This window comes from Camarhynchus parvulus, chromosome 1A (assembly GCF_901933205.1).
Source record: "Camarhynchus parvulus chromosome 1A, STF_HiC, whole genome shotgun sequence".
Classification (NCBI taxonomy): domain Eukaryota; kingdom Metazoa; phylum Chordata; class Aves; order Passeriformes; family Thraupidae; genus Camarhynchus; species Camarhynchus parvulus.
Window position 1 is genome coordinate 22,001,388 of NC_044586.1, and position 27,492 is coordinate 22,028,879.

Here is a 27,492-nt window from a genome sequence, read left to right on the forward strand (position 1 = left end):
TATAGGGTCATACAGACAAGGTGACCTGTGTGCTTCCTCACCCAAGGAGTTTGCTCTGGAGCTGGGATGGCCACTGTAAAAGAAATGTACTATCTGTTTGAGAAATCTGCTGGAGTGTGGAGTGTGGAATGTGGATCAGTTGCCTTCCCCAGCCTGTAGGCAGCCTGGCACGGTAGCTGGGACAGAGCTGGATGACCTCATTGTATTCCGGATGAGGTGCTAAGAGTGGCTTCAGTGTTTGTCGTTTTGTTGCCAGATGATCTAGAAGAATCTCACTTTTAGTTTGCTGTTTCCCTGGCCTAATAACATTTTTGAGCCTTTCTCAAATGTCGACTGAAGTCTCCAACAGCCCCTTCCAATCTCTGAAATCTTTGAGTTCCTGCTAGAAAATGAGTTTTCAAATTAAAAAAAAAGCAAAAAAGTGTATGGAAAAACTGAGAACAGAACTGTTAAATCCTATACAGCATTAACCATCAGGATTGTTCATTACACTATTGATTTCTCCATTTGATTGATTAAAGCTTTATTCTATAATGTGAACTACTGACTCAGCCCTAGTCTGCTGGTTTTGTTATGCACAGGGTATACAGTCAGGCTACCCCTGGATATACTGAAATGAGAATATGAGTTTTTGCACATAAGTTAGTGAGTGAAGTGTTTGCCAGACATGTCAGAGTTCATACCAGACTCTGACTCTAAATTCTTCTTTGCTGCTTCCACTTGTTTTCAAGACAGATTTGAGCATTTGGGGTTTTTTTTGTTTTCCCTTAGCTGCTCAGGAGGAGGCTGCTTCCAAATGTAAGGTACTTGCAGAATGTGAGGTACTTGCAAAAATCAACATGCTAGTGCAGTTGCTGCTCCATAAAGGAAAAGCAGAGGCCAGCAGCTCCCTGTGAAGCCCCTTTCCACAGGCATTTCACATGTGGCTCTCACTTGGGGCACCTGCGCAGTGCTGTGCACGTGCCCCAGGCTGGCACAGAGATGCAGAGCTTTGACATGGGCTGCCACACTGGGGCTGCCATGCATGATGGCTTCCACTGGCTAGACTGCAGTTACGCACACATGCACATACAGAAATATAATTGGGATTACAGAGGATCAAATGCAGACTGGGATCCAAAAAGATCAGTCAGCTGGGGGAAAATTGGAGCACAGCAAAAAGGAGGAATGGCTTCAGTGTGTGCATGAGCTGTGTGATAATCAGTGCACTGTCGTTATTGCTTTTGTCGTGTGTCAAGCTCAAGGCTGTACTCAGTACAGCCACACTGCTGCTTCCAGCATTGTGTTCCAGAAACGAACTCGAGGAAAAAAGTTACTGGGAGAGTGATGAGAACTTTAGGGGACTAAAAGGGAGCTGAATAATGGGTTGTATGATGTAGATAGGTTTGAGGAGTGGGTTACAGACTGCCCCAATGAATGAACAAAAGGTGAAATTGAATTTTTTGTAACTGTTACCAGCATCGGGAAGAAAAGGAGTTTGAATTGTAGAAGGAGCAGTGGAGGACAGATTTTAAAGGGCGTTCTGCTGGAAACAGCGAGGGTCGGGCAGGGCTTGTTCTTGGTAGGTAAAGCCCACGTGAGACAAATCTCTCTGAGTGCTGTAGGTAGGCATGACCCCCTGTTGGAGCTGTGCTGGACACGGTGGCGTTTCGCTCTCTCAGTGCTCGCGGATAAACCCGTTGTTTTGGCTTCGGGATTACTGCCTGGGAGGAGCACTGGGTAGCCCCTCGGCAGGCGGTGAGGCGGTCCCTGGGGAGCTGCGGCCGAGGGGAAGGGCTGAGGCCGATCCAAAGCACGGTGCCGCAGCTCGGCCCCGGCCCCGGCCCCGGCCCCGGCCCCGGCCCCGGCCCCGGCCCCGGCCCCGGCCCCGGCCCCGGCCCCGGCCCGGCCGCTCGATCGCCGCCCGCCCGCTGCCCGCGACACGTGGGAGCCCGCGCCCGGGGCGCCATGGCCGCGCGCCGCCGCCGGCCACTCAGGAGGCGGTATTCAAATCGCTGCCCGGTATTAGCCAATCAGAGGGCAGGGGGCGGGGCCTCGCGCCCCGAGGTTCCCACGGCCCGCTTCATTGAGGGGGAGCGCGGCGGGCGGCGAGGCGCTGGGAGCCGAGGGGAAGCTGAGGTACTGGGGATACTGGGAGGTACTGGGAGCACCGAGAACGGCCGGCTGCATGCGTGCCAGAGACCCTGGGGATCGCAGCCTTATCCTGATTATCTCGACAGTCGGCCCCAAGGGATGTGGGGAGTAATGATTTGCCCATCAGGCGCTGGGGTACCAGGGGCTCCAGCCACGGGTGGCAGTCCATGGGCAGTGGCGGGCAGCGATGTTGGTGTGTTTTGTGCTGCATCCCTGGCAGGGAAATGCTTAGGCTACTGTCAAGCATTTTGTGTGAACAAATCAAGCAAACATGCCCCAGTATGAGGAAGGATGCTGCAAGGCTGGCACCTAGTGCAACTTGCTGTACTGAAAATGAGTGCACTGGCAAACAAAAATTATAGCTTTGTTTTGGCATTGACGTTTGGCCTTAGTTGTTCTGGGGAGCAGCCATAGCCTTGATCAGCTGCTCTGAGTCAAATGTCCATGTTTAGGGCACCAGTGGCATGTTCACATCTCAGATGCTGGTCTGATTTCCTGTCCTTCTCTTGGTGCCTCCTCCAGGCTAATTAGGCAGAACCCTCCCAGCTGAGGTCACATTCTCAAATCCGAGGACTCACTCTCAAACTCTGCAGGACAGAGGAGGTGATGGTGGGCAGGATGCTTGCGAGAAAACAGAACAGAAATGTGGATCCCAGCTGTCGTGCTAGCAATGCTTGTTCCCTTCACAGTTTGCAGTCCACTGTCCTACAGGTCTCAAAATTTTATCAGGATTAACAAGAGTCTCAGCGGGCTTCCAAACTTCCTAAGCTGCTTAGAGCCATCCCTTTATGACCAGCATAATTAAGTTTAGTTTTTGTGCCTTTTAAGAGAGAAAGAACATTTCCATCAAACAAAATAGTAGGACATGTGCATCATTCCCTCTGTTCACAAGGACTCTCAAACTGAGAGGTGTCAGCAGTTCTTTCAGGGTGCAGTACCCCTTCTAAAAGAGGTCTCTGCTAGAGCACATTCTTTTATTACCTGTATTTGCATGAATCAACTTGTACCTGAGTTCCCTTTGATTCCAATATTGACAGCTGGGAGCAGCAAACTTCAGCCTGGAAATAACATTCCTGCTTCCACAGCTTCTGCTGCTGCTGTTCCTTCTTCCTTTTTCTCCTGGCTGGCCCCTGCCAGTAGCCCATCAGCCAAAGATCTTCGTCCCTGCTATGCACAATGTCTGGTTCAGTGGATGACGTGCCTTGCATGAACTTTGAAGCCAACATCTTTGCAAAGAGCCTGTGCCAGCACTGTTTCCGAGCCGCAGGGGCTCACCAGCATGCTGTCCAGGTGAGCTCCTCCATCCCACCTGCAGGCTATGGATACTTCCTTAAGGGCCTCTTTGTTCTATACTGGGACTCCACTTGCCTTTTTGGATATAGAAATCCCTAAGACAAAGGCTCGGCCAGGATTTCGAGATTTCTTGGTGGGGAAAACCTCTATGGGCATTCCTTTCCAGGCATTGGAATGCTTAATTTAACTGTGCCAGACCAAAGCTGGGAACCAAGGTGAGCAGGGAAGTGCTGGACACTGGATATGAGGGGCTTAATAGCCTTTCCCTGGAAGGGAAAGCAGGGTTGTCACAGATGCAAAGCTACAAGGAGGGAATTGGAGGCTGGTAGAGCAGGGACCCGCCCTGTATTAATCTCTGCTTGACGCTTGCTGGCATTTACAGCTTTGCCTCACCTTAAATATGGTCCTGGTCGATTCCCTATGGCCTCAGCTGTTGGCTTGGGGCCAGGGCTCAGTTCTGTCCCTGAGGCAGCTTCAGCAAGATGTTCCCAGAGGAGAAGGCAGGAGAGGGGTAAATCTCATGGGCTTTTGGGCTCCAGACACCTTGATCCAACACGATCCTTTACGACAGGACTGGACACACAAGCTACTTGGCTGTCTCTGACTGGGCAACAGCTGGTTTCATGTTCACAGAGGGTTTCGTGTTGTTTGACGTCCTCCAGGAGCGACTGGCCAGGGATGATGAAATAGTAATGAGCCTCCCTCTCTCTTTCTCACCCTCTCCCCCTCTCCTCCTGGCCTTGGGCCCTCTAAGGTTACCTCAGCCCTTCACCCTCGATCTGCTCAGAGCTGTCAGCTCTGAGTGGATCCTGGTGCAGGCGAGACGCTGGAGGGAAGCGGCGCAGACAGCCGGCTCCCCGGAGCCTCCCCCACTGCTGCTCATAAGCCCCGCAGGTAACGGGGGCCAGGGAGGACACTGAGACGCCTGCAAGCCCTGACAGAGAGAGGCAGAGGCTGGGACTGCAGCCTTTTCTGCAAAAATCTTCCTTCCTCTTGGCTCCACTGCCTCTCCCTGAGCTATCCTGCTGGTGAGGGAGAGCAGCTACCAGCAGCATCGGTGCCAGCATGGGGGGGCAGTTTCCCTGAACCCTCACACATGCAGTCTCTGGGATGTCCACAGCATTCAGCATCAAATAGGAGCGTGCTGGCCTCTTGATGTAGGAGAAAAATCTCAACGGTGGGCTGGGAGAGGTATCAAGAGCCCTGGAGGCTGGGCTGCTCTCGGAGGAGGTAGGAGAAATAGGCATTTCCAAGGGGCAGCCTTCATCCTGATCCCTGGCACGCTGACAGCACCATTGCACCCCTTCTCCCTCGCAGGATCATGCCACGGAGGTGACAGGGCGCGATGCCTGCAGCGACGCAGCCCCAGGAGAGCCCTGGGACTCCCTGCACATTTTAGCCCCGCAGTGCGAGGTATACGTGTGTGTGGGCCAGGCCGAGGGCGCCGAGCGGTGAGTACCAGCCGGGAGCCCTGCTGCTCCAACCAGCCCCTCTGGTGGGGAGAACGGAGGAGGGGGAGCGGGAAGCCAAGCAGGGGAAAATCAGCTGCCTTTTCCCTGGTGCTCTGCACACTGGTGCCTGGGAAAAAGGACTGAGAAACCCCTATGCCATGCCCTGTAACCATTCCTCTGGGCTGTCCCTGGAGAGGTCAGGGAGCCCCTGAAAGAGTCTCCTTCATCCTCATTCCCTCCAGAGCAAGGCTGGTGGTCTCAGGATGGGCTCTGCCAGCCTCTGCCCATCCAGTAGAGAGTGAGTCAGTGTGGCTTGGGCTGCCCGTGCTATCACTCGCCCCTGAGCTCTGCGGGCTGTGCTGACCACCAGCTGTCCTCTCTCCCTGCCCCACAGCTGGCACGAGAGCAGGCGATATCCCCCACTCAGCCCCGGAGCTGAGGGTGAGCACAGAGAAACTGGCACCGACCCCAGCGCCTGTGCTGAAGCCAACTCCACGCTTGCCAGGGTGAGACGGGCATCTCTTGTGGTTTGGGTTATTTTGGTCTCCCCAGCTCCCTTGGCCCTTCAATGCCACTTTTGCTGGGCCCGTTCAGCAGGTTCCTGGGCACACAGACATGTTGAATTTGCCCCTCTGGCTCTCCTGCCTTGAGCAGGTGGAAGAAAGAGCCCATCATGTGCAGGGAGGTGGATTTGACGATCCTTATGGGTCCCTTAATACTTGAGATATTCTATGATTCTAAGGTCCTGAGATGCAAGGGCGGGATCAGCTGAGACTCTTAGTCCCTACAAAGGAGGCTCTCCCCCTAAAGAGCTCATGAGATTTGCTCTTGGATACTCCCAGAACTTTTCTATGTTGTTTCTTATTCTTATTGGTCTGGTATCATATACTCACACAGCTCCTCTTCTGGTTCCTTTTACCAGCAGCTTTGAGCTGAACAGGCTGTAAGTTTTCATATATACTCTCACCTCCTTGCAGCCCACAGAAGCTACTAGTCCCCATTGCAGAGGTCTGCCCTATCTTGTCTCCCAGGAAGGGGAAATGACCCGGTTGTGGGACAACACTTTGGGATCGGGCAAACGGGACATGATGAGCTACTTGGGCCATAAGGAGGAGGTGCGGTCACGAGCCCCACAGGCAGACAGACCCAGGTGGGCTCAGCCTGTTCCCTCTGGATCCTGGGTGAGAACTGAAGCCCAGGGCTTTAGGAAAGAAATCTGTCCACTGAAAGCAGGTACTCTTGGTTTGCTCCTGTGTGAGATCCTGGTTCTGATTTGCATTCCACCCAGGGGTCTCTGAGGTTCAAGGCAGATCTCTCTTTAGATTTAGCATCTCTTTATCTAATTCTGGTCCCAGGAAGTGTTCAACACATCCATGGGCACTATGTGAGAGTCCCTCTGTGTGCGTGCTGACTGTGAACCGTGGGCGTCTCGGGTGCTCTCTATCTGCATGGTTTGGCATGCCCTGGGCTCGAAGTGCTGTGTTCCAGTGCTCCCACCCTGCCTCGAGGGAGTCTGGGTTTTATTTCTGCCCTCCTGGACCATTTCTAGCTCTCCTCCGAAGACCTGCTTTGCCGTGGACGTGGTGGCATCCCGCGTCGCTCGTGCCTCCCCCAGTAACGGCCTTCTCCCCGTCCCAGAGCGCCGTCCTGCCAGCCAGAAGCCTGAGGAGAGCTGGCCAAAGCACCGAAAAACTGACCCTCCCTGGGCATCCACCGTGCCACGTGCCGCGGCTGGCTCCCCGCCGGCCCGCAGTGACCTGCTGGGTGCCAGCGGGCACCTCTCTGGCCCACGGGGCCGGGAGCCCCACAGGCAGCCCGGCAGTGGGGCTGCAGAGGCGCGGCACGGGCTGGAGCGGCAGCAGTACACGGTGCTGGCAGACCTGCCCAAGCCCAGGCGCCTCGGCCAGCGGGACGCTGCCAACCGCTACGGCTCCCGGACACTCAGCCCCGGCCGAGTGGAGGTGGAGAGGATATTTGGATGCGAACGCAGGTGAGAAGTAATGGGACTCCACGGTGGTCAGAGGCAGGGGATTGCCCTTCCATGCTGTTGGGGGCGCCCCTCTGAATCGCAGTGCTTCGGGAGGAAGGCAGGGCTAGATGGCAGAGCTCAGCTTTCACCTGTGCTTAAGTTTCCCTCGAAGCAAGGGTTGGATCTAGCCTCAGAGCCTCCTCCATTGCGGTACGTGGGCAGCTGAGGCTGTTGGGAAGGTGGAGCTAAGCTGCACTGCTAGAAGAGAGCAGCCCACCTTCCTCATCCTCACAGCCACCTGGAAGCTGCAGGACATGCTGCAAAGCAGGGCTCCCCACAGTTAAAGGGCCAGGAAAGAGGTGTTCCCCAATCCCAGCATCAATAGCTCCCCAGGGATTTCATATTCACTCAGGAAATGATAGGCGATGCCAAGAAGTACCCAGTAGCTGTTTAGGCTTTAGCTGGAGGAGCAAGAGCAGCTCCAGGACTGGTAGCACAGGGCAGGAGGGGACATAGAGAGGGAATGGAAAAGTATCCTGGGCAAGTGGCTGTGATGTAAAGATAGAGGGAAGCTTGAGGAATAGTGTGAAGAAGACATGGGTGAGGCAGCAGGATATGAAAGCTGAGGTGGTTGGTGGGGACAGGGAGAGCGCACACAGTGCCTGGGGCAGGTGGAGGTCTGTGGGGTCAGGCTAAGGTGGAGCAGGGTTTGCAGGGGCTCTGCTTCCCAGCTGAGCAGGGTGGCAGCTGGACCAAGTGTGTGTGCCCACAGGAAATCAGAGACGCTGGAGGCCTTCCAGGCTCTGGAGGAGGGCCGTGTGGACCGGCTCGATGGCAAGACGCCAGTGCCACCCAGCAAAGGCCACCTAACTCGGAGGCGGTCCAGCCCCAACCTGCCCAGGGAGGTGAGGCTTGGCTGCACAGGCTCAGGGACTTGACCTGGGACCTCATCCCAACTCTGCAAGCTGAGTTACTTTTTCCTGTCACATTTTCCTCTTCTTCTGCCACATGCTTCTCTCTTTCATTCCCCTTCTCCCTCTTCCCTTTAATCCCAGCTCTCCTTCTGTCATGGATTGAGAGCCTTGGCTCTCAAAATGCAGCACCCTTTCACCCTTTGGGTGCAAGAGGCTTCTCTACAGTATGGACTGGCTCCATGCATAGGCATGCAACTGCTCTCTGGGGAACCATTTAACCAAATCACCTGCTAGCCCTAATCCCATCTTGTTCTGCTCACTGGCAGTTTTTAAAGAGGATCCCTGCTCTCTTTCCCCTGTGACCCAGGGTCAGCGACTCTCCTGGCAGCTCGAGCAGCGCAGCAGAGACCCCAAGGAGCCCCGGCGTTCCCCCAGCCCAGCTCGGCACCCCGAGAAGGCCAGCAGGCTCCGGGGGGACTCCCCACGCCCTGCCAGCCCCGGCTGGCTGCTGGAGAGAGGCAGCCGCAGCCCACGCGCCGCCAGCCCAGCCCGCAGGTCCGAGAGGAGAGCAGGGGAGCCCGGGAACCCTCCCTGTCACACTGAGAAAAGCTGGAGAAGCCGAGGGGAGCCTGCCCGCCCCCCAGGCTCAGAGAGGGGCCGAGCCACCTGGCAAGCACTGGAGAAGAAGAGCCGGGGGGATTCCCTGCACCCCGCAGGGGCTGGGAAGGGCTCAGGTAACATCAGGCTGAGCCGAGCAGGGCCACCACCACGGGCCCTCAGTCCTGGGAGACGCACAGAGAGCACAAGGAAAAGCCAAAAGGAGATCTCCCCTCCCAGCTTGTGGCGGGGCGCAGAGAGGCAAGGAGTGAAGCCTGGGGAGCCGTTGCACCTCTCAGGGCCCAGGAAGGCATCAGAATGCAGCTGGCAGAGCCTCCGGGAAAAGGTGACCTCCTCCCAGCCCTCAAAGGGCACCAGCAGTGACTCCAAAGGCCGAGGCAAGCCCCTGCGCCCCATAAGCCCAACACGACCCCCGGAGCAGGACTGGAGGGGGCGAGGGGATGCCCACCAAGCACAGGTGTGGGAGAAGGACTGGAAGCGCCAAGAGATGCCCGTGTGCCATGCAGATGTGATGCGCCAGCTGGAAAGGGACTGGAAAAGCCCTGCTAGATGTCTGGAAGGAGGACTACGGCCAGATGACAGCTGGAGAAGGCCTGAGAGTCCAACGCAGCATCTGGAGGAGGACTGGCAAGGTCCCGAGCACGCACGAGATGCACACAACCCTGAGAAGCCATTGGAAACTGACTGGGGGAACAAGAGTCTTCTCATTTACCATGTGAGTAGGGCAGGAGCCAGAGATGATGGGGACCCTGCAAGGCCCAAAACTGGCAAGCACAGGCTGGGTGGGTCCACTGGGTTGCAATTCTATGCACCCTGATTCCCTCGGATCCTCTGCTTCTCCAGGGAAACTGTACTGCCCACCTGGCACTGGGAGGAGGGAAGATGCTTTCTTCCCTGCCTCACGCCAGGAGATGGATGCTCGGATCTGGGAAACTGAGGTGAGGACTAAACTCCAATAGCTTCAGCTCCTGCTTTCTCCCCTGCAGCCCCAGCTGGGTGGAAGCACCTTCCCACCACAAAGCAGCACTGGCTCCTCAGGAAGCCCGCAGCCACATTTGAATGCCAGTAAGAACCACAACAAGGTAGGGGCCAGGCCCTGGGAATTGTGAGGAAGGGCAGCTGCCCTTCTCTGGGGGTCACTGAGGGCAGGACCTAGGTCTCCAGCACTTGACCTGAGCAGGTCCAGCGTGGTGCTGCCTTCCCATGATGTCCTGAATGCCGTGCTCATGAGCACTCCCCTTCTCTTTGTCCTTCACCCGTTTCTCAGGTGGGGAAACTGAGGCACAGAGCCTTTTTGTAAAGGCAGAGAAGGGCATACAGTAGAACTGGGACTAAAATCTCTAAAAGCAAAGGAAAAAAGCAAAGGAAAGCTGTTTTCCTTTGCTTTATTGTTGGCCAGTGCTGTGATGGCACCGAGGGTTTTACAGGGATGAAGTGGGCTTTAGTGTTGTGAAAGAAGATACAGTGTATTGTGTTGGCATTCCTGCAAAGTGGCATTGCAGCAGCTATGGGGGGCTGCAGAAAGTATTCCAGGAGCCCATATAGCTGGCAGCTACACACAGGTTCCTGCCTCTGTCCCCCTGTGTGCACATCACTCATCTCAGCCAGGTCATCCTCCACTAGGACCTGTCTTTGTTCTTTATACAAGGACAAACTGCAGCCAGGAAAGAGGCTGTCAAAGGCCTCTGAAACTTGAAACGTGTGACATCCTCTCCCTCACTTCCCTGCATCAGGCCAGAGAGCAGCCCAAAGCCCTGAGCTCACCCTGTACAACTGGGCCAGATTGCCCCACCTGTGCCAGGTTTCTTCAGCACTGAGCTCTGGCACCTTCCCTTTGCCTTGCAGCAAGAAGCATCACCTTGGTGTGATTGCATAGTAGAGCTTGGCATTTTGTGATGCACAGCCCCTCTCCCCTTTTCCTTTGGGACCCTCTCTAGCAATTACCTTTCCCGAGGCCAGCTGGCATGGCTTTCCTGGGGCACTGGGGGTCTCCCCATGACTTCCTACCACCCCTGCCACGAGCCCAGAGAGGTTCAGTTGGTTGGATAAAACCGAGCAGCCTCAGGATCCAAGGCGAGGACTCCATTGTGTGCACTGCTGAAAATCCCTGCCTTCGAAAAGTCCCAGCCTGAGAGCAAATCCTGCCTGGAAAAGGGCTGGGCTCCTGGCAGTCCCTTCCCGGAGCAGCAGCGGCTGAACCCGTCCCTCCCAGGGCTTCACCTTTCCCGGGCCAGCGGGGCGGGAAAGGGACACGGCTCAGCTCCAGCATCGCCCCCGTCCCGTCCCGTCCCCAGCGCCCGGGGCCACCGCCCCTTTCCGCGCGGACCGGCGGCCTCGCCCGCCCCAGCGGCTCCATTGGCTGCGGGCGGTCGGGGCGGCGGCGGCGGCTGCCATTGGCCTGCCCGGGTCCTCCCAGGAAGTTCTGGGGGGAGGAAAGAAAAGTTTTTTGGGGTGGTTTTCTTTTTCCCCCCTCCTTTCCTTTTCCTTTTCTTTTTTTTTTTTCTTTGGAAAAAAAAAAAAAAAGGAGGAAAGCGGCGGGCTGGATCGCGGGCGGGCGGCGGAGCGGGCATGGTGGGGCCGTGGGAGCCGCCCGGGCGCTGAAGCCGCCCGCCGCCCTGGCTGCCAGCGCCCGGCCCCGCCGCGACCCCGGCCCCGGCCCCGCCGGCCGCGGCGCCCCCGCCATGACGGTGAGTCGGGACTCGGGGTTCGGGCTCGGCGGGCCGTGGTCGCGGGGACTCCTCTTGCGGAGCCCGGGGACAGCCCGGGCTGGGAGGGGGCGGGGGACCCCAGCTGTCAGCCGCCGCCTCCGGGGGTCTCTGTAGCCGCAGCTCCCTGGGGCACTCTGCCCCTCCGACTCGAGGCTGTGCCGGTTCTTCCTTGGTTCCTTTCCCCATCACCGCCGGGGTCCCCCCCAGAGCTCCCGTGGCCGCTCCGGCCCCGGTGGGCACCACCCCACCCCGATAAGCGTGAGCGTGGACCGGGCTGAGGCCAGGCCAGCTCACCGCACCTATGACCGCAGTCGGATGCGAAATCGGTGTCCCCCCGGGCGTGGGGAGCTCCGGCTCCCTGTGGGAAGCAGATGCGGTTTGGGGCAGGGAGCATCCCACCCCTGGGGCCAACTCTGCTTGGCACAGGCGGCTGCGGCCGCGAGCGGGGTAATGGAGGTGACAGGCTGGGCTGTGCCCGCCGGCGCTTCGCACGGGGGCGGTGGGAAAGGGAGAGCCCGTCGTCCGCTGGCTCTTCTCACTGCACGTGTAGATTCGGGAGCTGCATGTGTGCTCCAGGCTGGGAGTGATTTTGCTTTCACCCAGCTGAGCTGGAGCGGTTTTGCTTTGTGTTTTGGCCTTGGGCCCACGCCTTATGAAGTGGGTTCCCTTTTTAGAGGAGAGGAGACATTGTGTTTTCCGGGAGGCTTGAGAGCCCCTTGCACCATCTCCCGGAGGTGGGAGGAAGCAGTGCCTCAGAACCTGCATTGCTGAGGAGATTTTGGGAGAAGCAGGAGGCAGGGTGATGACAAAGGCTGGTGGTGAAAGGACACACCTGACTATCCTGCTTGGACACTGAGCTTTCTCAGCCTCCCGCAGCCTCTTCTCCTCCACTTCTCCATCCTGGCGCCTCAGTACCACCCGGGAGCAATTCCTTTGCTCCCACCCTGTCCCTTTTCCTTCTTTGGTGTTTACATTCTTCGGATACTTACAGACTGTTATCACCTTCCCTGTAGCCCTTCTTCAACCAGAGCAGGCAGCGGCCGCTCCTTAACCTGCTGTTGCAAGCCAGTATTTCCAGAAACCACCTATGTCCCCAGCTACCTGAGACCCCCTCCAGTGCCTTTACCTGGCCAGCTGTGGGGCTGAATGTAAAACTCTGATGGGTATGGATGCAACTGGGCAAAATCACTGCCACCACCTCCCAAGCCATCCACAGCCCGGAGCTGCAGGGCTGTGCATTTTGCCGGGGGTGCATCCTGCCACATCATTGCATCTCTGGCACCCGGATCTCTCCCAGCAGCTCGGCTTTCCTGGATGTTTCCTCCTCCCACTGCTGGGCCATTTCCTCTGGATGAGGGGTTCTATTTGAGCCCCACACTCTTCTCTGAGCTTTTTATGCTGGGGGAGGAAACTGGATTTGGTTGTGGGGAAGGGAAGAAAAGTGGCTTTAAGCACTTTGTGTATCAACTGAGGACTCTACTTATGGTACTGACCCTGCTATGACAAGAATGGTTCCAAGACAATTCTATAGAGCTGCAGCTTTGTGTCTAAGGCTGGCAGGGAAAGCAGAAACCCTGTGCAGTTTGCCTGCTTGGGAAAAGCCCTCCAGGGGAATTTTCTCGCCCCAGCACTGCACTGGGGGCAGCAGTTTTGGCAGGACTTTGTGGCAGTTTTTCCAGCGGCATGCATCCTGTTAATATTAATTATTTTGACACCTAATGCTTTGGGATTGTAAATAAGATGAGACCCAGCTGATCTGTACAACAACCCCACTGTCTCCCTATATTGTTTTTCTGCCTCCATGGAGCCTGCCCATCTCTCTCTCTTCTGTTGAGTGCACGTGTGTCCCAGGAGGGGGGTGGTTGTACTTTGATGTTTTGTCTCCTTTCCTTCCCTCTCACCACTCTGAATTCAGAGCTGGAGCTTAAGTCACCGGACTGGAAGGAATAATGGGGAAAAGGGTGGAGCTGCTGCCGCAGAGAAAGAATTATTTTTTGGGGTGCTTTCTCAGGGCAGCAGTGGAGCCACCACAAATCTGGGTTGATGGGGGTGCATAAATCCCCCTTGTCTCCTAGGTGCCAGCAGTGCCTGTCACCTCAGCAGGAGGTGAGGTTTGGGAGCCCCCCATGTCCTTTTGCTCTGGTTTCCCTCCCTTCCCAGGGAGCCCAGGGCTGCCGGATGCCTCTGGCCAGGCCTGAAGCTGAAGCAGGCGGTGACCTCCCCTTGGCAGGACTCCTTGCTCCTGCTTGAGCCAATAGCCAGAGCGCCAGGGTGGGCCGGCACATACTCTGCTCCTGCCGCCCCACAACCTTGGGTGTAACCCGCGAGCAGCAGCTCAGGGAGATGAAAGCAGGGACAGGCTTGGCCTGGCTGTGCAGCCGGGGAGCTGGGCTTGTGGGGCAGCTGTGGCTGGCCACTGGGCTTGTTCAGGGCATGTGGAGCAGCCATCGGCTGCTGAGCCACCTCCTTCTCTCCAGCCCCATCTCAGCTGGTGGTTGTGACATGTGGGGACTGCTGGTGGCTTCCACAGGACTGGCAGGTCTGGTGCTGGTCCAGCTCTGGTACTGTCACTTCTCCAACACTGTCCTTGCCTGGTTCAGCTGCCTGAGAAGGGGCAGGTTGGCAAACTGACTTCCATGGGAGAAGAGGCGTTAGACTGAATTCTTTGATGGTGCAACTTCCTGGGAGCTGGCAGGGGTGGGAGGAGGGACCAGCTCGAGCCTGTTTGGCTGAGGGCAAAGCTGGGGAGAGAGGTTCCCCTGAGTCAGCTCTCTGGTGCTCCACCTTGGGAAGAAGATAAACTGGTTGGGATGCTGCAGCAGCGACATGAGGTTAGGAGGAGGCAGAGAGTGCATGGAAACTTCTTTGTGGCACAGGGTAATCTGGGTGAAATTCTCTTCATCCTTATCTTCTGTAGCTGTGGCTGGGCAGAGGGCAGACTCTGTAGTGGGAGGGAGCAGACAGAGCTAGGTAAGAGAAAAACTCTCAGAATCTCAGAAAGGGATGAACCTTGGAGGGAGAGGGGAGAGGATCAGGCACTGACTTCATCTCTACCCTGGGGCACATCGTTTAAAGTCAACGTGTTTTCACAGCTGTTGAATTGCCTCCTGTAGGTTTTTGGTGAGAGCTGAGCTACTATGTTTTTAATAAATGATTGGTGGTGAAGTTACCAGAGGGACGTAGCTCTGGGGCATGGACAGCCAGGGCTGGGACAAGGCGTGTCTGGTTCTTTGTGGCTTTGTCTCCATCTCTGAGGCAAGTCCCATTGGTGGTGGTGGAGCACTCCCTTCTGCCCACTCTCCTTATCCCTGCCTCCCCCTCTCTGAATAAATACCTCTGAGGCACCTTGTGGAAACCTCTTTGCTGCATATTTTCCTTTACTTTTTTTTAAACCTCTTCCCTTATCTCATGCTTCCTCTTACAGGAATGACTGCTGCTGAGAGCTATACCCAGTTTTCTTTTGCCATAGGGTTGCATAGCTCCATGAGGCTTCCTAAAAGGCTGTTCCCATTTTTGTTCTGCCACAGGGGACTCACCTTCCACCCTGGCATGGAAAGCCCTTTTGTGGGTCACTCCAAGACAGTAATTCTTTGGTTTTTTTCCAGCCGGATCTTCTCAATTTCAAGAAGGGATGGATGTCCATCCTGGACGAGCACGGAGAGGTAAGCCTCAGATGAGTGTCTTCCTCTTCCCCTATCCCCTGCTGCTGGAGAGCCAGGTGAGCCAGCTGATTTCCTTCCTCCTTGTTTACTGAGGTCTCTCCTGCTGGGAAAGGCAGTGGGAAGCTTTTGGTGGAGGTGCCTTGCTCGGTGTGTGGACACAGAGGTTCATCGAGCGCCTCTCTCCCAGCTGAGGGTCACGAGGGGGATCTGGGAGGGAGGAGGGGGAAGAGAAGGCCAAGAGGTCATAGTGCAGAGCGTCCCTCCTTGTTCCTACGCTTTCCCTGGTAACTGCCTATCCATTTCCCTCCTGTCTTTTCCCTTCCCTCCCCCTGCCCGACACGCCTGCAGTGGAAGAAACATTGGTTCGTGCTGACCGACTCGAGCCTGAGGTATTACCGGGACTCAAACGCAGAGGAGGTAAGCGTGGCCAGCTTCACCAGCCCTTTCTTCCTTCCTGGCCAGGGGCAGAGGAGTACAGCTCTGGTGTGACCAGGGATAAGCAACAGCACCGTGTCCTCCTGAGGGATGGCTGAGGTGCCAAGCTGCTCTTTGCCAAAGGGTGATGAAGAGGATGAAGGCAGGGGGGGCAGAGTCTGGGGGGGCTGTCAGTGGCGGGAGGTGGGGAGAAGGGCTGGTCCTGTGGCTGGGTATGCGGGATGCTCTCCATCCATGCTGCTGGCAGCCCTTGGGTTAGAACAGGCCATGCTGTGCTGGGGAACAGCCTGGCTCACAAAGATCTGAGCCTGGCTCCCAGGAAACTGTGGGGTGAGGGAAGAGGTGGCCTTTTTCAAAGCTGCTGCGCACTGATGTCCCAGCGGGTGGCTGTGCTTGCAGGCTGATGACCTTGATGGAGAAATCGACCTGCGTTCCTGCACGGATGTGACGGAGTTTGCGGTGCAGCGCAACTACGGCTTCCAGATCCACGTGAGTGCCTGGCACCGCGCGCACGGAGCCGCAGCACCAAGGGGCATGGGGGGATGTGTGATCCTGCCGGTGCCGAGATGCTGAGAGGCAATTCACACAAATCCTGTGCCAGCTTGGTGGCCCAAGGTTGTTTTTTGGCTCGTGGGTGACAGTGCTCTGGGACATCAGGGCTGCCTATGTGCAAAGGAAGGAAGGAGGAGGAGGAGGCTTTGCAGGGCTGGCTGAAGGCTGTGCTGGAGGCAGTCCAGGAGCCACGCTAAATGCCAGGAGTGTCTGAGGGACGTGTTGGCCAAGGCAACTTTTCCACAGCTGCAGAGGAGAGTGGTGAGCACTGCAGATCTCAATGTAATCTGGCTGACCATGCTCTGAGTGACAGCCTGTACCCTGGATCCAGCCCCAGTACAGTTCTGTCCTTGGCTATTTGTTGTAGCAGCAGGAGGTGGCTGCTTAGGCAGCATGAGAAATGATATTTCTGTGGGTGTGCAGGGATGGGCACTTCATGGTCTGGGTTTCCCTGTGCCCTGCTGCTGTACACCCGTGCTGGCAGCTGACTCCTGGCATCTGAGCATCTATTGAACAAAGCCTCTGGAAGAGCTGGGAGTCTTCAGCCTGGAGAAAGGATCTCGTGTGTATCTCTCTATCTAAAAATACCCGATGTGGGCTGGGCAAAAAAGAAGGAGCCAGACTTTTCTTAGTGGTGCCCAGTGACAGGACAAAAGGCAATGGACACCAGCTTGAACACAGGAGATTCCACCTCAAAATCTAAAGACCTTTTTTATCTGTGAGGAAGGTAAAACAGTGACCGCAGAGACTGTGGACATCTCCTTAGAGATATAAAACCCCAGCTGAATACAGGCTAAGACCAAGCTGCTGTAGCTGACCCTGCTTGCAGGAGTGTTGGACTGCTTGGTCTGCAACTGGATTGCACCAGTGCATGTTTGGCCCAGTATAGTAGATATTTTTGCCCCTGACGAAGGAGGAAGAATGATGAGGAGGAGTCCATCTTATCAGAAGGTTAATTAATTACTTTATTATACTAGATCATTCTATAATGTATTACACTATTTTACATTACATCTGAACTGAATCTGCTAAGCACTTAATTGCACTCCACTGCACTGAATCTTGTGACTGTCAGCCAACAGTTCTGACACACACGCCTGGATTCAATTGGTCAGTGAATCAAAACACTCAGACCAGAATCTAATTATCAGTTCCTTTCAGGTAAACAATTTTCTATGATGTATTCTACTTGTGAACAACACAGGAGTAGTAAATGACATAAGAATTGTTTTTTCTTTCTCTGAGGTTCAGAGAATGTGAAACCTAGAAATATTCTTGGGAAGAATTGTGCCTTGCTTTTCTCTGTGAAGAGAAATGTAACTACAGCCCAATGTGCCAGCAAGGTTTCTTTTGCCTTTGCTTGGAGATGGTCTCATAAAGGATCCCCCTCAAACACCCCTCCCACCTTTCCTCTCCCATCCCTCCACCTGTCACCAAGAGCCTGAGACGGAGGGTGGCCTTTCTAACAGCCCAGCACTGGTGTATACAAGTGGCTGTGGGTCTCAGGGAGCAGGAGGGAGCTGCTGCACATCCACTGGGTGATGAGAGGGCCTCTGTCACCTCACTGTTGCAGACAAAGGATGCCGTCTTCACCCTGTCAGCGATGACCTCTGGCATCCGGCGCAACTGGATCGAGGCCCTGAGGAAGAATGTGCGCCCAGTCAGTGCTCCAGACGTCACCAAGTAAGAGCTGCCCAGTGCTGCTTGTCCTCTTTTCCCTTGCTGTCCCTCTACCCTGACTGGCAGGGGCAAGGAAGGCCTCTTTGGAAATGTCACTGCTACCAGAGCAGCCCTGCCCTCTGCTCCTTCTGAAAGTGGTTTGGTTACACCAGCCAGCGACAGGGGTTGAGAACCTGATGGCTTCCTTTCTTGTACCTGCTTTTTGCTTCACCACATAAGTTTAGATTGGTTTTTCCACCAGCCTAGCTGGAACCAGGGTGTATCCTTGCTGCCTGGTGGAGAAATCCATTTCCCTGGGAGATGGGATGCTACAGGCCCAGCTCTGCACTCAGGGTGGAGTTTTGTAAGACTCAGCTGAGTGAGGGTCTGAGCCTTGAGCAGTTGGCAGTGCCTCTGCTGGCATCCTTTCCCACACGGTGCCTCTCCCTCACCAGTTCCTGCTCTGCTTTCAGGCTCCCTGACTGTGACAAGGAGAACTTCCATAACTGCGTTTCCCAGAAAGGCTCACTCCGGACGGAGGAGCAGCAGCGGCCGGGCTCGGGCTCCGAGGGGAACTCCAAGGGCAGTCACTGGAAGGCGGATGGGCAGCGCCATGCCTTTGACTATGTGGAGCTGTCTCCCTTGCCACAAGAGCCTGGAAGTCAGGGGTCCCTGCAGAGGACAAAAGGGAGCCTGAAGATCTCGGAGCGAGCTCCCAGGTATGAGGAGCTGGAGCGGGATCTGGCCATCCGTTCGGAGGAGAGGAGGAGGTGGTTCGAGAGCCCCGATGGCAGGGTCCCCAACAACGATGGCCCGGCAGGAGACCCTGCCCGCAGGGCCGGGGAGCAGGACCTCCCCACCCCTCCGCTTTCGGAGGAACAACGGATTCGTCTGAATGAGGAGATAGAGAAGAAGTGGCTGGAGCTGGAGCACCTGCCCTTGAAGGACTTGCAGAGGGTGCCCTTGACAACACTGCTGAACCAGAGCAAGGGGGGCCAGGGAGACACCAATGAGGCGCTGAAAAAGGAGGTAAGAGCATCCGTCCTCTCTGAAATCTCTGGGATTCTGGTGGCCCCTTAATGTGGTACTTGGCTACAGGAGGCTCTGCAGAAGAGCCTCCTGCAGGGGTGCAGGGAGATGTTAGTTCTTTCTGGCTCCTCGAGTGCATGGAAGCTTTTGGAACCTGGTAATGCAAGGCTAGAGGCCAGCTCTCACACACCTGCAGAGGTTCCCCAGAGCATGTTTTGGTCCAGGATAATTTATTTGGTGGCACTACTTGTGTGGAATCTATGTTTCCTGGGAGTGCATTCACAGCCTTTCTTCTCTGGCTATTCCCAAGCCTGCAAGCTCTTCACCTGCCAGCCTTTGAAAGGAGCCATGCTGTGGTGGTTTCCTCCAGCGTGGATCCACCTCTGAAAGCTGGGATGTCTCCTCCCTTCCTTACTGGCACTAACCAGGCTGGGGCTGGCTTTGCCAGTGTGGTCTCTTGGCAGGCTGCTGGGGAAGCAGAGGCCTCCACTGACCATGTGTTGTCCTCCCCATCCCTGAGCCCAGGGTTTGGATGTGGCACATTGGTCGGGCCATGGCACTTTTCCACCCTTGGCTGAACATCTTTCTCTGTCCTCCCTGGCACAGATCCAGTCACTGCGGGCACAGCTGGAGTCCTGCCGGGCCAGAAACGAGAGCCTTCGGGAGGCAGCAAAATCCCAGGGGGACAGCCATGTGCCCCGAGGGTACATCTCACAGGTGAGCAGAGTGCCAGACCCGGAGTTTGGGGGGGTCACTCCCAGTTCCAAACTGGGAAATTCTGGCACACAGCTTACTGCCAAGCAGGTATTGCTAATCATTGGGTTGCCATGGTGACCCTAACTGGGCCCATTTGTAATCAATGTTAATTACATAAAGGCTGGTGCATGTTGCCTGGCCTTAAAGGGGCCAGGGTTATAAAGGGAGAGAAGGATAATTTGGGGAGAGGTGCAGGATCTGTGTCCCGCTTTGCATGTGGGCGCGGTGCTGTCCTGCTGTCACCCGTGGGGGTGAGCCATCCCCCAGCTCAGGAGTGGGTCAGCAGCTTCCTGCTGAGCCCCCGCTGGTTGGTGCTCACCACGTGTGGTTCTTGCTAGCTGGGGCTCCCACGTGTCTCGTTAAAAGCAGTCAGTCAGTCCCTGGGGACAGCCCGAGCCCTGAAGGTCACTTTGACAGCACAGCCCATTCGTTTGCTGGGACAGCACGTGGGAGAGCCAGCAAAGCAGAATTTGCTCATGCTTCATCCTCTCACTTCTCTTTGTTTGTTTATTCTCCCCTCTCATGGACTGATCCAAAGCAAGCAGGGTCACATCCCACAGGGATTTCCTGTGTGGAGGCTGCTGTTTGACCATAGAGTGGGATTTTCAGGATGGGCCTTATGTGTTGGAAGATCCCAGGGCAGAGGGGGTTGGCAGGGCAGGAAATTGGGGCTGGTGAAGTCTGTTCCACAGGGTTGGCTGTACCTAGCACAGATAAAGAAACCCAGAAGCCTTGTAGCACCCAGCCCAGACAGCCCTTACCAGTCTCTGTGTTATCATGATTTAATATTTACAGCTTACAGACCTCTTTATGGTCAAAAAAAAGAGCAAAAGCAGTGGGGAGGAACTTTCTTATCTTCCTAATAACTTGGCTCAAAAAGCCTGCATTTCACATCTGGGGCCAAACTTGGCCTTTCCCCAAAGGATTCACTCTCTCTGTCTGCCAAGGGTTGCAGCTGGTCCCTGCATAGATCACCAAATTGATTCCTCACCTTTTTCCTCTGTTGTTCTGTGAAGCTTCCTAGCTTCTCTCATCACAGTAGAGAGGAGTAGCCAGGAAGGGTTTGCATTCATACAACATGTTCCAGTGTCTTTTGTATGAGCCTTAGTCCTCAGTGGGGAAGGAATGGGATGGCAAGGAGCTGTTGGGGGATGTGATGACGTCTTAGCTCTCTGCTGATGTCCTTGAGGCCCAGGCTATTAATCATCACGGCACAGTTTGTTGGTGAACAAACTCTTCCTGAGAGGCTCAGGGAGACTCTGCCAGAACCTAGAGGGGGAGTGAAGGCATAGTGCCAAGGTGGGAACCTCTTTGCTTTGCTCTAACCCGAGTTAATCATAGCACTCAGCATAGAAAGGACCATCCCCCTGGTCTCAGAGGCATCAGAAAGGAGGGAGAGCTGTGTGAGGAGGATCCCTAACCGCTAGGCTGTGGGGAGGGCTCTTTGGCAGCCTCCATCATGTCACAGGGTAGTTCAGGGTGTCACTTTTCAGGAGAGGAGGCTCGGTTTTCATTGATTCCAGGGGATGTGCTTCATTTAAAAGGCAGATACTGAGATGCAGTTCCCACTGTTGATCTCTTCCAGGCAGGCAGTGCAGCCCTGTGTAGGTTTGGGTTTGTGGTATCAGACATGTTATTCCCAGCTGCTGGACCAAGAGGGATGTTCCTGTCTTGCTGCTTTAGTTTTAAGAGCTAGAGGAACATTCTTCCTCTATAAAGCACAAAGGGGGATTGCAAGACATGTGTCCCTGTAAAATGGTTGTGTTCATGATTAAAGTGTGTCGTGGGTTTACAGGAAGCAGGTTTTCTGGGAATGGAGTGGCCAGAGGCCAATAGGTGTTCAGATTCTAAACTGACACCAGGCTTGGCCACTGAGGGTGGATGCGCCTCTGAGAACACAGGGGTTAGAAGCAGAGCACTCCCTTGGGCTCTCTCTTTGATTTCCGGCCAGCAAAGAGGCAAGGCCTCCCCTGCCCGGCTTCGAGCTGGGCGGGGGAGGGGAAACCTGCAGCCTGGCAGAGGTAGGCATGACCCCTCAGGATGGAAGGGTGGTGGGGGCACCAGGAGGTGTTGGGCAGCCCCCCCCAGGAGAGACAGAGGGAGAGAGGCCCTGAGAAGATTTGGGCAGCACCCCCCCCCCAGCTAGAAGACGAGAGAGAGAAAGCTGGTACGGGCCTGTGGCCTTGAAGTGATATCAGCCTGTGAAGAAGGAGGGGGAAGGGGGGAGTGCAGCAAGGAAGGAGCCTGGCTGAGTGCAGGAGTTTGTTAACCCCTTTTTGGACGATGAAGACCTCACAGAGCATTTGGACCTTTCCCGGAGGGGAGATGGAGTGGATGATAAAGAAGAAATGAGCAAGTGAATGACAGTCGGAGCAGTGAGTGAGGCTGGGAGAGTAAAGAAGAGGCCGGAAAGAGATGATGGAGTAGCTGGTTGCTGGACTCTTTTTGGTACAGCCATGGACAGAACCGTGCTTCCTCGCGACACAGAGGCTGCATGCAGGGGGAGGCGATGGCTCAGAACTGAGAGGGTTCAGTTTTGGGAGACCCCCGGCCCCAGGGGGTAGACAAGTATGGGGGGGACAAGAGGTCCCGAGAGTGATGAGGAAACTGTGCTTTTTTTTTCGGAACTGGTCAAAGCACCCTTAAAAGGATAACCCTTGAAGCAGCTCTGTTCCTTGTCCAGTGGTGGGAGCGCTGGGCATGCAAGGAAGAGGTCACCATGGCCCCAAGAAGGACTCCTCTCCTCTTGATGGACTGAAATTGAGTATTTACAGGCTGATGGATGGAGATTTGAAATTTGGAAGATGTATTGGAAATGTGGGGGGGGGGAGGAGGAAATGCTTTTCGTGGAGTTTTCATTTTCCAGGTGTGTGTGTGCGTGTGTGTGTGTGTGTGTGGTTTTTTCCTTTTGTAGTTTAGTTAATAAACTTTTTTTTTCTAAGGTAGAGGCCTGCTTTGCTTATTTCCTGGTCACATCTCACAGCAAACACCAGGGAAGTATATTTTCATAGGGCACTGGCATTGTGCCAGTGTCAAACCATGACAAAGTGCCACCTCACTTTCAGAAGGAAAAGACTCTCCTGGGAAGTAGCCTCACTTCTTTCAAAATGTCCCTGCACTTGCAGCCAGGTGCCTGTCCTTGCCCAAGCCCTTCCTCCTTCTCTGCTGGTCTCTCACACCTCCTTTCCTCCTCACACCAGGAGGCCTGTGAGCGCAGCCTGGCTGAGATGGAGTCATCCCACCAGCAAGTGATGGAGGAGCTGCAGAGGCACCACCAGCGGGAGCTGGAGCGGCTGCGGCAGGAGAAGGAGCGACTCCTGGCAGAGGAGGCGGCAGCAACAGCAGCAGGTAGGAGCAGACACCAAGCTGTGCCTCTGCTCAGCTGGGTCCCTCCTGCCTCTCCCCAAATGACTCTTGCCAGAAGCCAGATGTCCCAGTCCTCTGGAACCGCACTGCTGACTGTACTGGTGTGAGGCTGGCGCTCCTTGGAGCACGAGCTCTGGTGCTTCTCGCTCCTGTGGCGCTGGTGGAGATGGGGTGGTAAAGATCCTGAAGGAAATGGGGTCATGCCTCTGGATGGGTGGGAGGGGACCAACACTTTATTGTAGGTGGGCAAGGCAGAAATAGTAGAGAGCTCCAACAGTGCCCTGTGTTAGTCCCCTTGGCAGCATGATTATCCTGGAGTGTGGAGATGGTGAGGAATACTCTGAGGGAAGAAGGGGAAGAGGAGGAATCTGCAGGGATGGATCTGGGAACCTGCAGTGGAGAGAGCTTAGTCAGTTCTCTGGTGTGTTTTCCATGAGGCTGACACAGCCTCATCCCCCATTTCTCACTGTCCCCCTCTGCAGCCATTGAGGCACTGAAGAAAGCCCACCGGGAGGAAATGAATAAGGAGCTGGGCAGGACACGGAGCTTCCAGCAATGCAGCTCACTCCCAGAAGCCCTCCAGAAGCAGCACCAGTAAGAAAGCATCTCTCTCACTCCCCTTGCCGCCTTGTGCCGCTGTCACCACACTCCGTCTGCAGCTCTAGTCCTGAGCTTTTCCTCCTGCCACTTCCCCAGCTCCCTCCTCAGGGCTAGTGGGTGCCTGGTAGTGGCTCCCAGGGCTGCTGCAGCTGTAGGGAAGTTTGTCCCTTGCTTGGCTCTTTTCCCTATCGCACCTCCCTCATACCTATAGTAATTTTCTGTCTGTTTTCTTTATGGAAAGCTCCTCCATTTCTTCTGCATGGCTTGGAGCTCCAAGAAGCACCACGCTGATGTGCAGGAGTGTGGGAACTGAAGCTCGGGTTCACAGGGAACATTGTCTTGTGCTAATGACTGATGTGGGCAGAGGCTGGCTATGGCAGGGGGGGAGGCAGTGCCAGGGGCCAGGAGCTGGCAAGGGTTTTGGGGCAGCAATGAGCAGGTGCCTCTTTGGCAGGTTGGACGTGGAGTCGCTGAAGCGGGAACTGCAGGTGCTTTCTGAGCAGTATTCCCAAAAGTGCCTGGAAATCGGGGAGCTCACCCAAAAGGCAGAAGAGCGGGAGCAGATATTGGAGCGCTGTCAGCGGGAGGGGAAGGACCTCCTCCAGAAAAATCAGGCAAGAGAAGGGCTTTCCTACCAGCAGAGAGGAGCATTGGAGCATGCTCCTCCTTCACACAGCACAGCCCCTCTGTTAAAACTCCCCTATTTGTTCATATTTCTTCCCTTCTGAGATTTTATCATCATAAATAAAAGGATTAAGAGTTAGAGACTGTCTTAACTGTGGCATTAAATATGGCGAGTGTACTCGCTGGATGTAGATGCTGCCATTTCCTATGGTTACAACATGGTCTCCAGGCTGAACGAGTGCTGCCATGGGGATGGAATGGTCAGGACAGGGAGAGCTCTGTGCCGTGGCTACTCTGACATCTTTTGGCTTTGCCTGCAGGAGCTGCAGACGCGCCTCTCGGATGAGATCGGGAAGCTGCGAAGCTTTATTTCATCGCGGGGCTCTGGGGACCGTGCCTCGCACAACAACGAGCGCAGCTCCTGCGAACTGGAGGTACAGGGATCCCCCTGGCTGCCCCCTGCCTCCATCCCCGCCTGTCCCGGGGGTCTGCTCCTCTTGATGGCTTTGGCTTGGAGCAAGTGGGAGGGGGTGACAGATGGAGCGGTGCAGGAAGCAGAATGTGAGGCTCCCCTCCGCTGCTCTCTCCGGCTGCTCGCGCCGTTTCCTGCCCCAGCCCTTCTGGCCCTTCCTTCCTTTTCCGCCGCTGCGCTTGCGCCAGGGCCTGCCGGCCTTTCCGAGGCGGTGGCTCTTGAGTCACCTCTGGTTCCTCTCCCCCCTCTCTGCCCAGGTGCTGCTGCGGGTGAAGGAGAATGAGCTCCAGTACGTAAAGAAGGAGGTGCAGTGCCTCCGGGAGGAGCTGCAGATGATGCAAAAGGTCAGTGGTTTCTTGGAGCAATTGGGAAAGAGCAGGAGAGGGAAGGCAGGGAAGCAGCAGGGCTGCATATCAGCAGGCTCTGGCTGGGTTTGTTGGGATGCTCGAGACAAACCCTCCTGTTGCCTGTGCTGCTTGTCTGTGCTGACTGCAGAGCACAGAGCAGCTCCAACAGCACGGACCGGCAAAGGCTGACCTTGTACAAGGGAGGAGTCACAGAGCTGCTGGTTTTCCCAGATGTATGCACACATAAGCATGGACAAGCCAGGAGGCCGCCTTCGCAAAGTGGGAAACCTGGATGAAGGCTGCCTGGCATGCTGCTTCCTCTAGCTGTCCCCTCTCTGAGTGGACGGGTTTCCTTGGGCACTGTTTCTGGGTGTGCTGCTCCCTCCACTGGCAGCAGCTCCTTCAGAGGAATTTTCAAAGGCCTCTGCCAAAGGGGAACCTGAAAAGGCTTTGGACTTCAGTGGTGCTCCAGGAGTTTATAACTTACATAAGTTTTTGGCCATATAAGCAGCTGCACCCAGCTCTCTCAGTGGCCTGCATTCCTGGTGGGATTATGTTTCCCATGTGGCTGCCCCACATGCACACAAGCTGTGTTACAGCCCACATAACCTCCTCAACCTGGTGCTGTACATCCCTGCTGCTACTGTGGGGCCAGTGTCTCTGCGTTCCTCCCTGGCCTGGTGTTTGCAAAGTGGTATCTCCATGCTCTTCCTCTGAATGGTTTCTGCCTGGCCTAGATTAGGATAGGCTTCAAACCCAGAGTTAGCTCTCCCCTCCTCACTTGCTGGCTCTTCTGCTGGGCTCACCTTGCTGCCACCCTCCCTAAAATCAGGAGAAACTTGCCCTGCCTGACCCCTCTCCCTCCCCTGGCAGGACAAGAGATTTGCCTCAGGGAAATACCAAGACGTGTATGCAGAGCTGAATCACATTAAGGTGCGCTCGGAGCGCGAGATCGAGCAGCTGAAGGAGCACCTGCGCCTGGCCATGGCGGCTCTGCAGGAGAAGGAGTCGCTGTGCAACAGCAAGTAACGGTGAGCCTGGGCACGCTGGGCTGTCCCCTGTGGGGGCAGGTGCCTGAGACTGGCTGCTGCAGGGCCGTGGGAGCTGCCAGTTTCTCCTGTTCCACTCAGTTTTGAAACTTTAGGCTTAAACTCATCCTTCTCTGCTTCTCGCATCCTCTTGGCCTGCACTGCTGGCCCTCCTGCTGTCCCTGATGTGCTCCCAAGGGCTCCAGCCACCTTTTCATGGTGCTCTTGATGCAGCCAGCACCAATCACTCCTCAGCCAGGCTGCTTGTGGGAGCCAGGCAAATGCTGGCCTTCGCCCCGTGGCTTGAGTGACAGCGTGGGTGGTTACACATTCCCTGTGTAGGCAGTGTTTCTGCTCCCTTCACCTTTGAAGTGGTTTCCCTATCGCAGCACAATAATTTTAGCTCTGCATCAAAGCAGGCCTGACTAGACCCAGTCCTTCTCCCACACTCACCTGCAGGCATCTCTGTCACAGATGGGGGAAGCAGGGTGATGGGAATGAGGGCATCCTGTTGTCCAGAGTGCTTCTGCTTCTTGCTTGTATTGGGCTCACCCTGCTCCACCAGCGCTTGCTGATGGCTGCTGAGATGAGTGGGAGTGCAGCAGGGCACCACACAGCCACCTCCCCAGGGAGCTGAAGGGAGGGCGTTTCTGCACTCACTGGACTCTTTCTAAACCATGTCTGGTTTTGTCTCTCTCTAGGTCTGCTCTACATTTGTTATCTGTTCTTGTTTTGTATTTGCTCCATTCCTCACTCGTGGGGAGAGGGAGGTTGAATCCCTATCCATGTCCACCTTGGTGAGGAATCCCACACACCCCAACCTCCTCACTCCCCTCCCAAAGCTTTTTTGATGAACCCTTTTTGCCTGCATACCTGAGCACGTTGTTTGGACTGGCTCCTTACATGCACCTTCCTCAGGATTTTATATGTGAAAATTATATTTTATAGAGGAATTTTTTTCCCCATGGAAAGGAGGGGAAGAGGAGGAGGAAAAGTTTTACTACATCACCAACATTTTTCTAACCTGAAGAAGAGAACCTGGTTTTTCCCCCTTTCCTGGCTCCATTTCTCCTGGCCACACACAGCCACCTTTGGCAAATATTCCCTCTCTTCCAAATGTCTTCACGGTCCCCCTGGGATGTAGGGCAAGGACCGTGCTCCCCCTCCCCGTGCCACCCCCGGGACCTGCGGAGAAGACACGAAAGCCATAGGGGGAGCCGCTGGGGCTGTCTGCCGTGGGTGTGCTTGCCCGAGGCGGCTGAAAGCGGACACCTTGGCAAGAGTCCACATGACCGAGCTCTCTCTCCGTGGCTGCCCTTTTGGCTCCTGCAAGAACCTGCATTGGCAGGAGCCCAGAGCCACGGGACTTCTCCTTTCTGGGGAAGAGGAGCTGTGAGGCTGCTACTGCACCCGCCCGAGCCAACCTCCTCAGGGTGACAGCTGCTGCTGCTCCGCTGTGCCCTTCAACTTTTAACTTAATAAAATCTTCCCCTTTCGCTGAGAAAAATGTATTCCTTGAGAAGAAGTCTTGCCATATGGCCCAAATCCAGTGGTTAAGGCTCTGTGTGTGTTTGTGTGTAATTTTTTTTGAGGTTTTAGTGTGTAGTGACCAGTTGCTTCCTTTCTTCAGGATTTGGTGAGGGAAAGCGACAGGAGCACTCCTGGCCAGAGAGGGAGAGGAGCCTTGCAGTGCTGTTATCCAGCAGTTTGCCCCACCTTTGGGTTTGAGGGGGAAAATAATGTGCTTCACTGCACTGCTCCCAAAATTCCACATGGACCCTGAGCCTCATGGAGGAAGAGCTGAGCCTGGGCTGCATTAGTAAATCCGGTATTGGAAGGGTGCATGGCACTGCAAATTGCTGGCAGAGTAAACAGT

The 27,492-nt window shown here is 55.5% G+C and overlaps 2 protein-coding genes across 2 annotated transcripts; both read left to right on the plus strand.

Moving 5' to 3' along the window:
• Nucleotides 1-5,917: 5,917 nt before the first annotated feature.
• LOC115910029 (TRIO and F-actin-binding protein-like) lies at nt 5,918-9,678 on the plus strand. Its single transcript, XM_030959810.1, has 7 exons — nt 5,918-6,027; nt 6,090-6,110; nt 6,427-6,867; nt 7,619-7,751; nt 8,128-9,093; nt 9,365-9,460; nt 9,646-9,678. Exons 1-7 carry the CDS (start codon nt 5,918-5,920, stop codon nt 9,676-9,678), a joined length of 1,800 nt encoding a protein of 599 aa, XP_030815670.1.
• Nucleotides 9,679-11,012: 1,334 nt separating this feature from the next.
• Nucleotides 11,013-27,123, plus strand: TRIOBP (TRIO and F-actin binding protein). The gene is made up of 14 exons (XM_030960821.1): nt 11,013-11,065; nt 14,692-14,748; nt 15,097-15,165; nt 15,583-15,672; nt 17,309-17,418; nt 17,868-18,423; nt 19,030-19,140; nt 22,380-22,527; nt 23,028-23,139; nt 23,600-23,759; nt 24,090-24,203; nt 24,499-24,585; nt 25,462-25,619; nt 26,318-27,123. Exons 1-13 carry the CDS (start codon nt 11,060-11,062, stop codon nt 25,615-25,617), a joined length of 1,776 nt encoding a protein of 591 aa, XP_030816681.1. The 5' UTR covers nt 11,013-11,059; the 3' UTR covers nt 25,618-25,619; nt 26,318-27,123.
• The last annotated feature ends 369 nt before the right edge of the window (nt 27,124-27,492 follow it).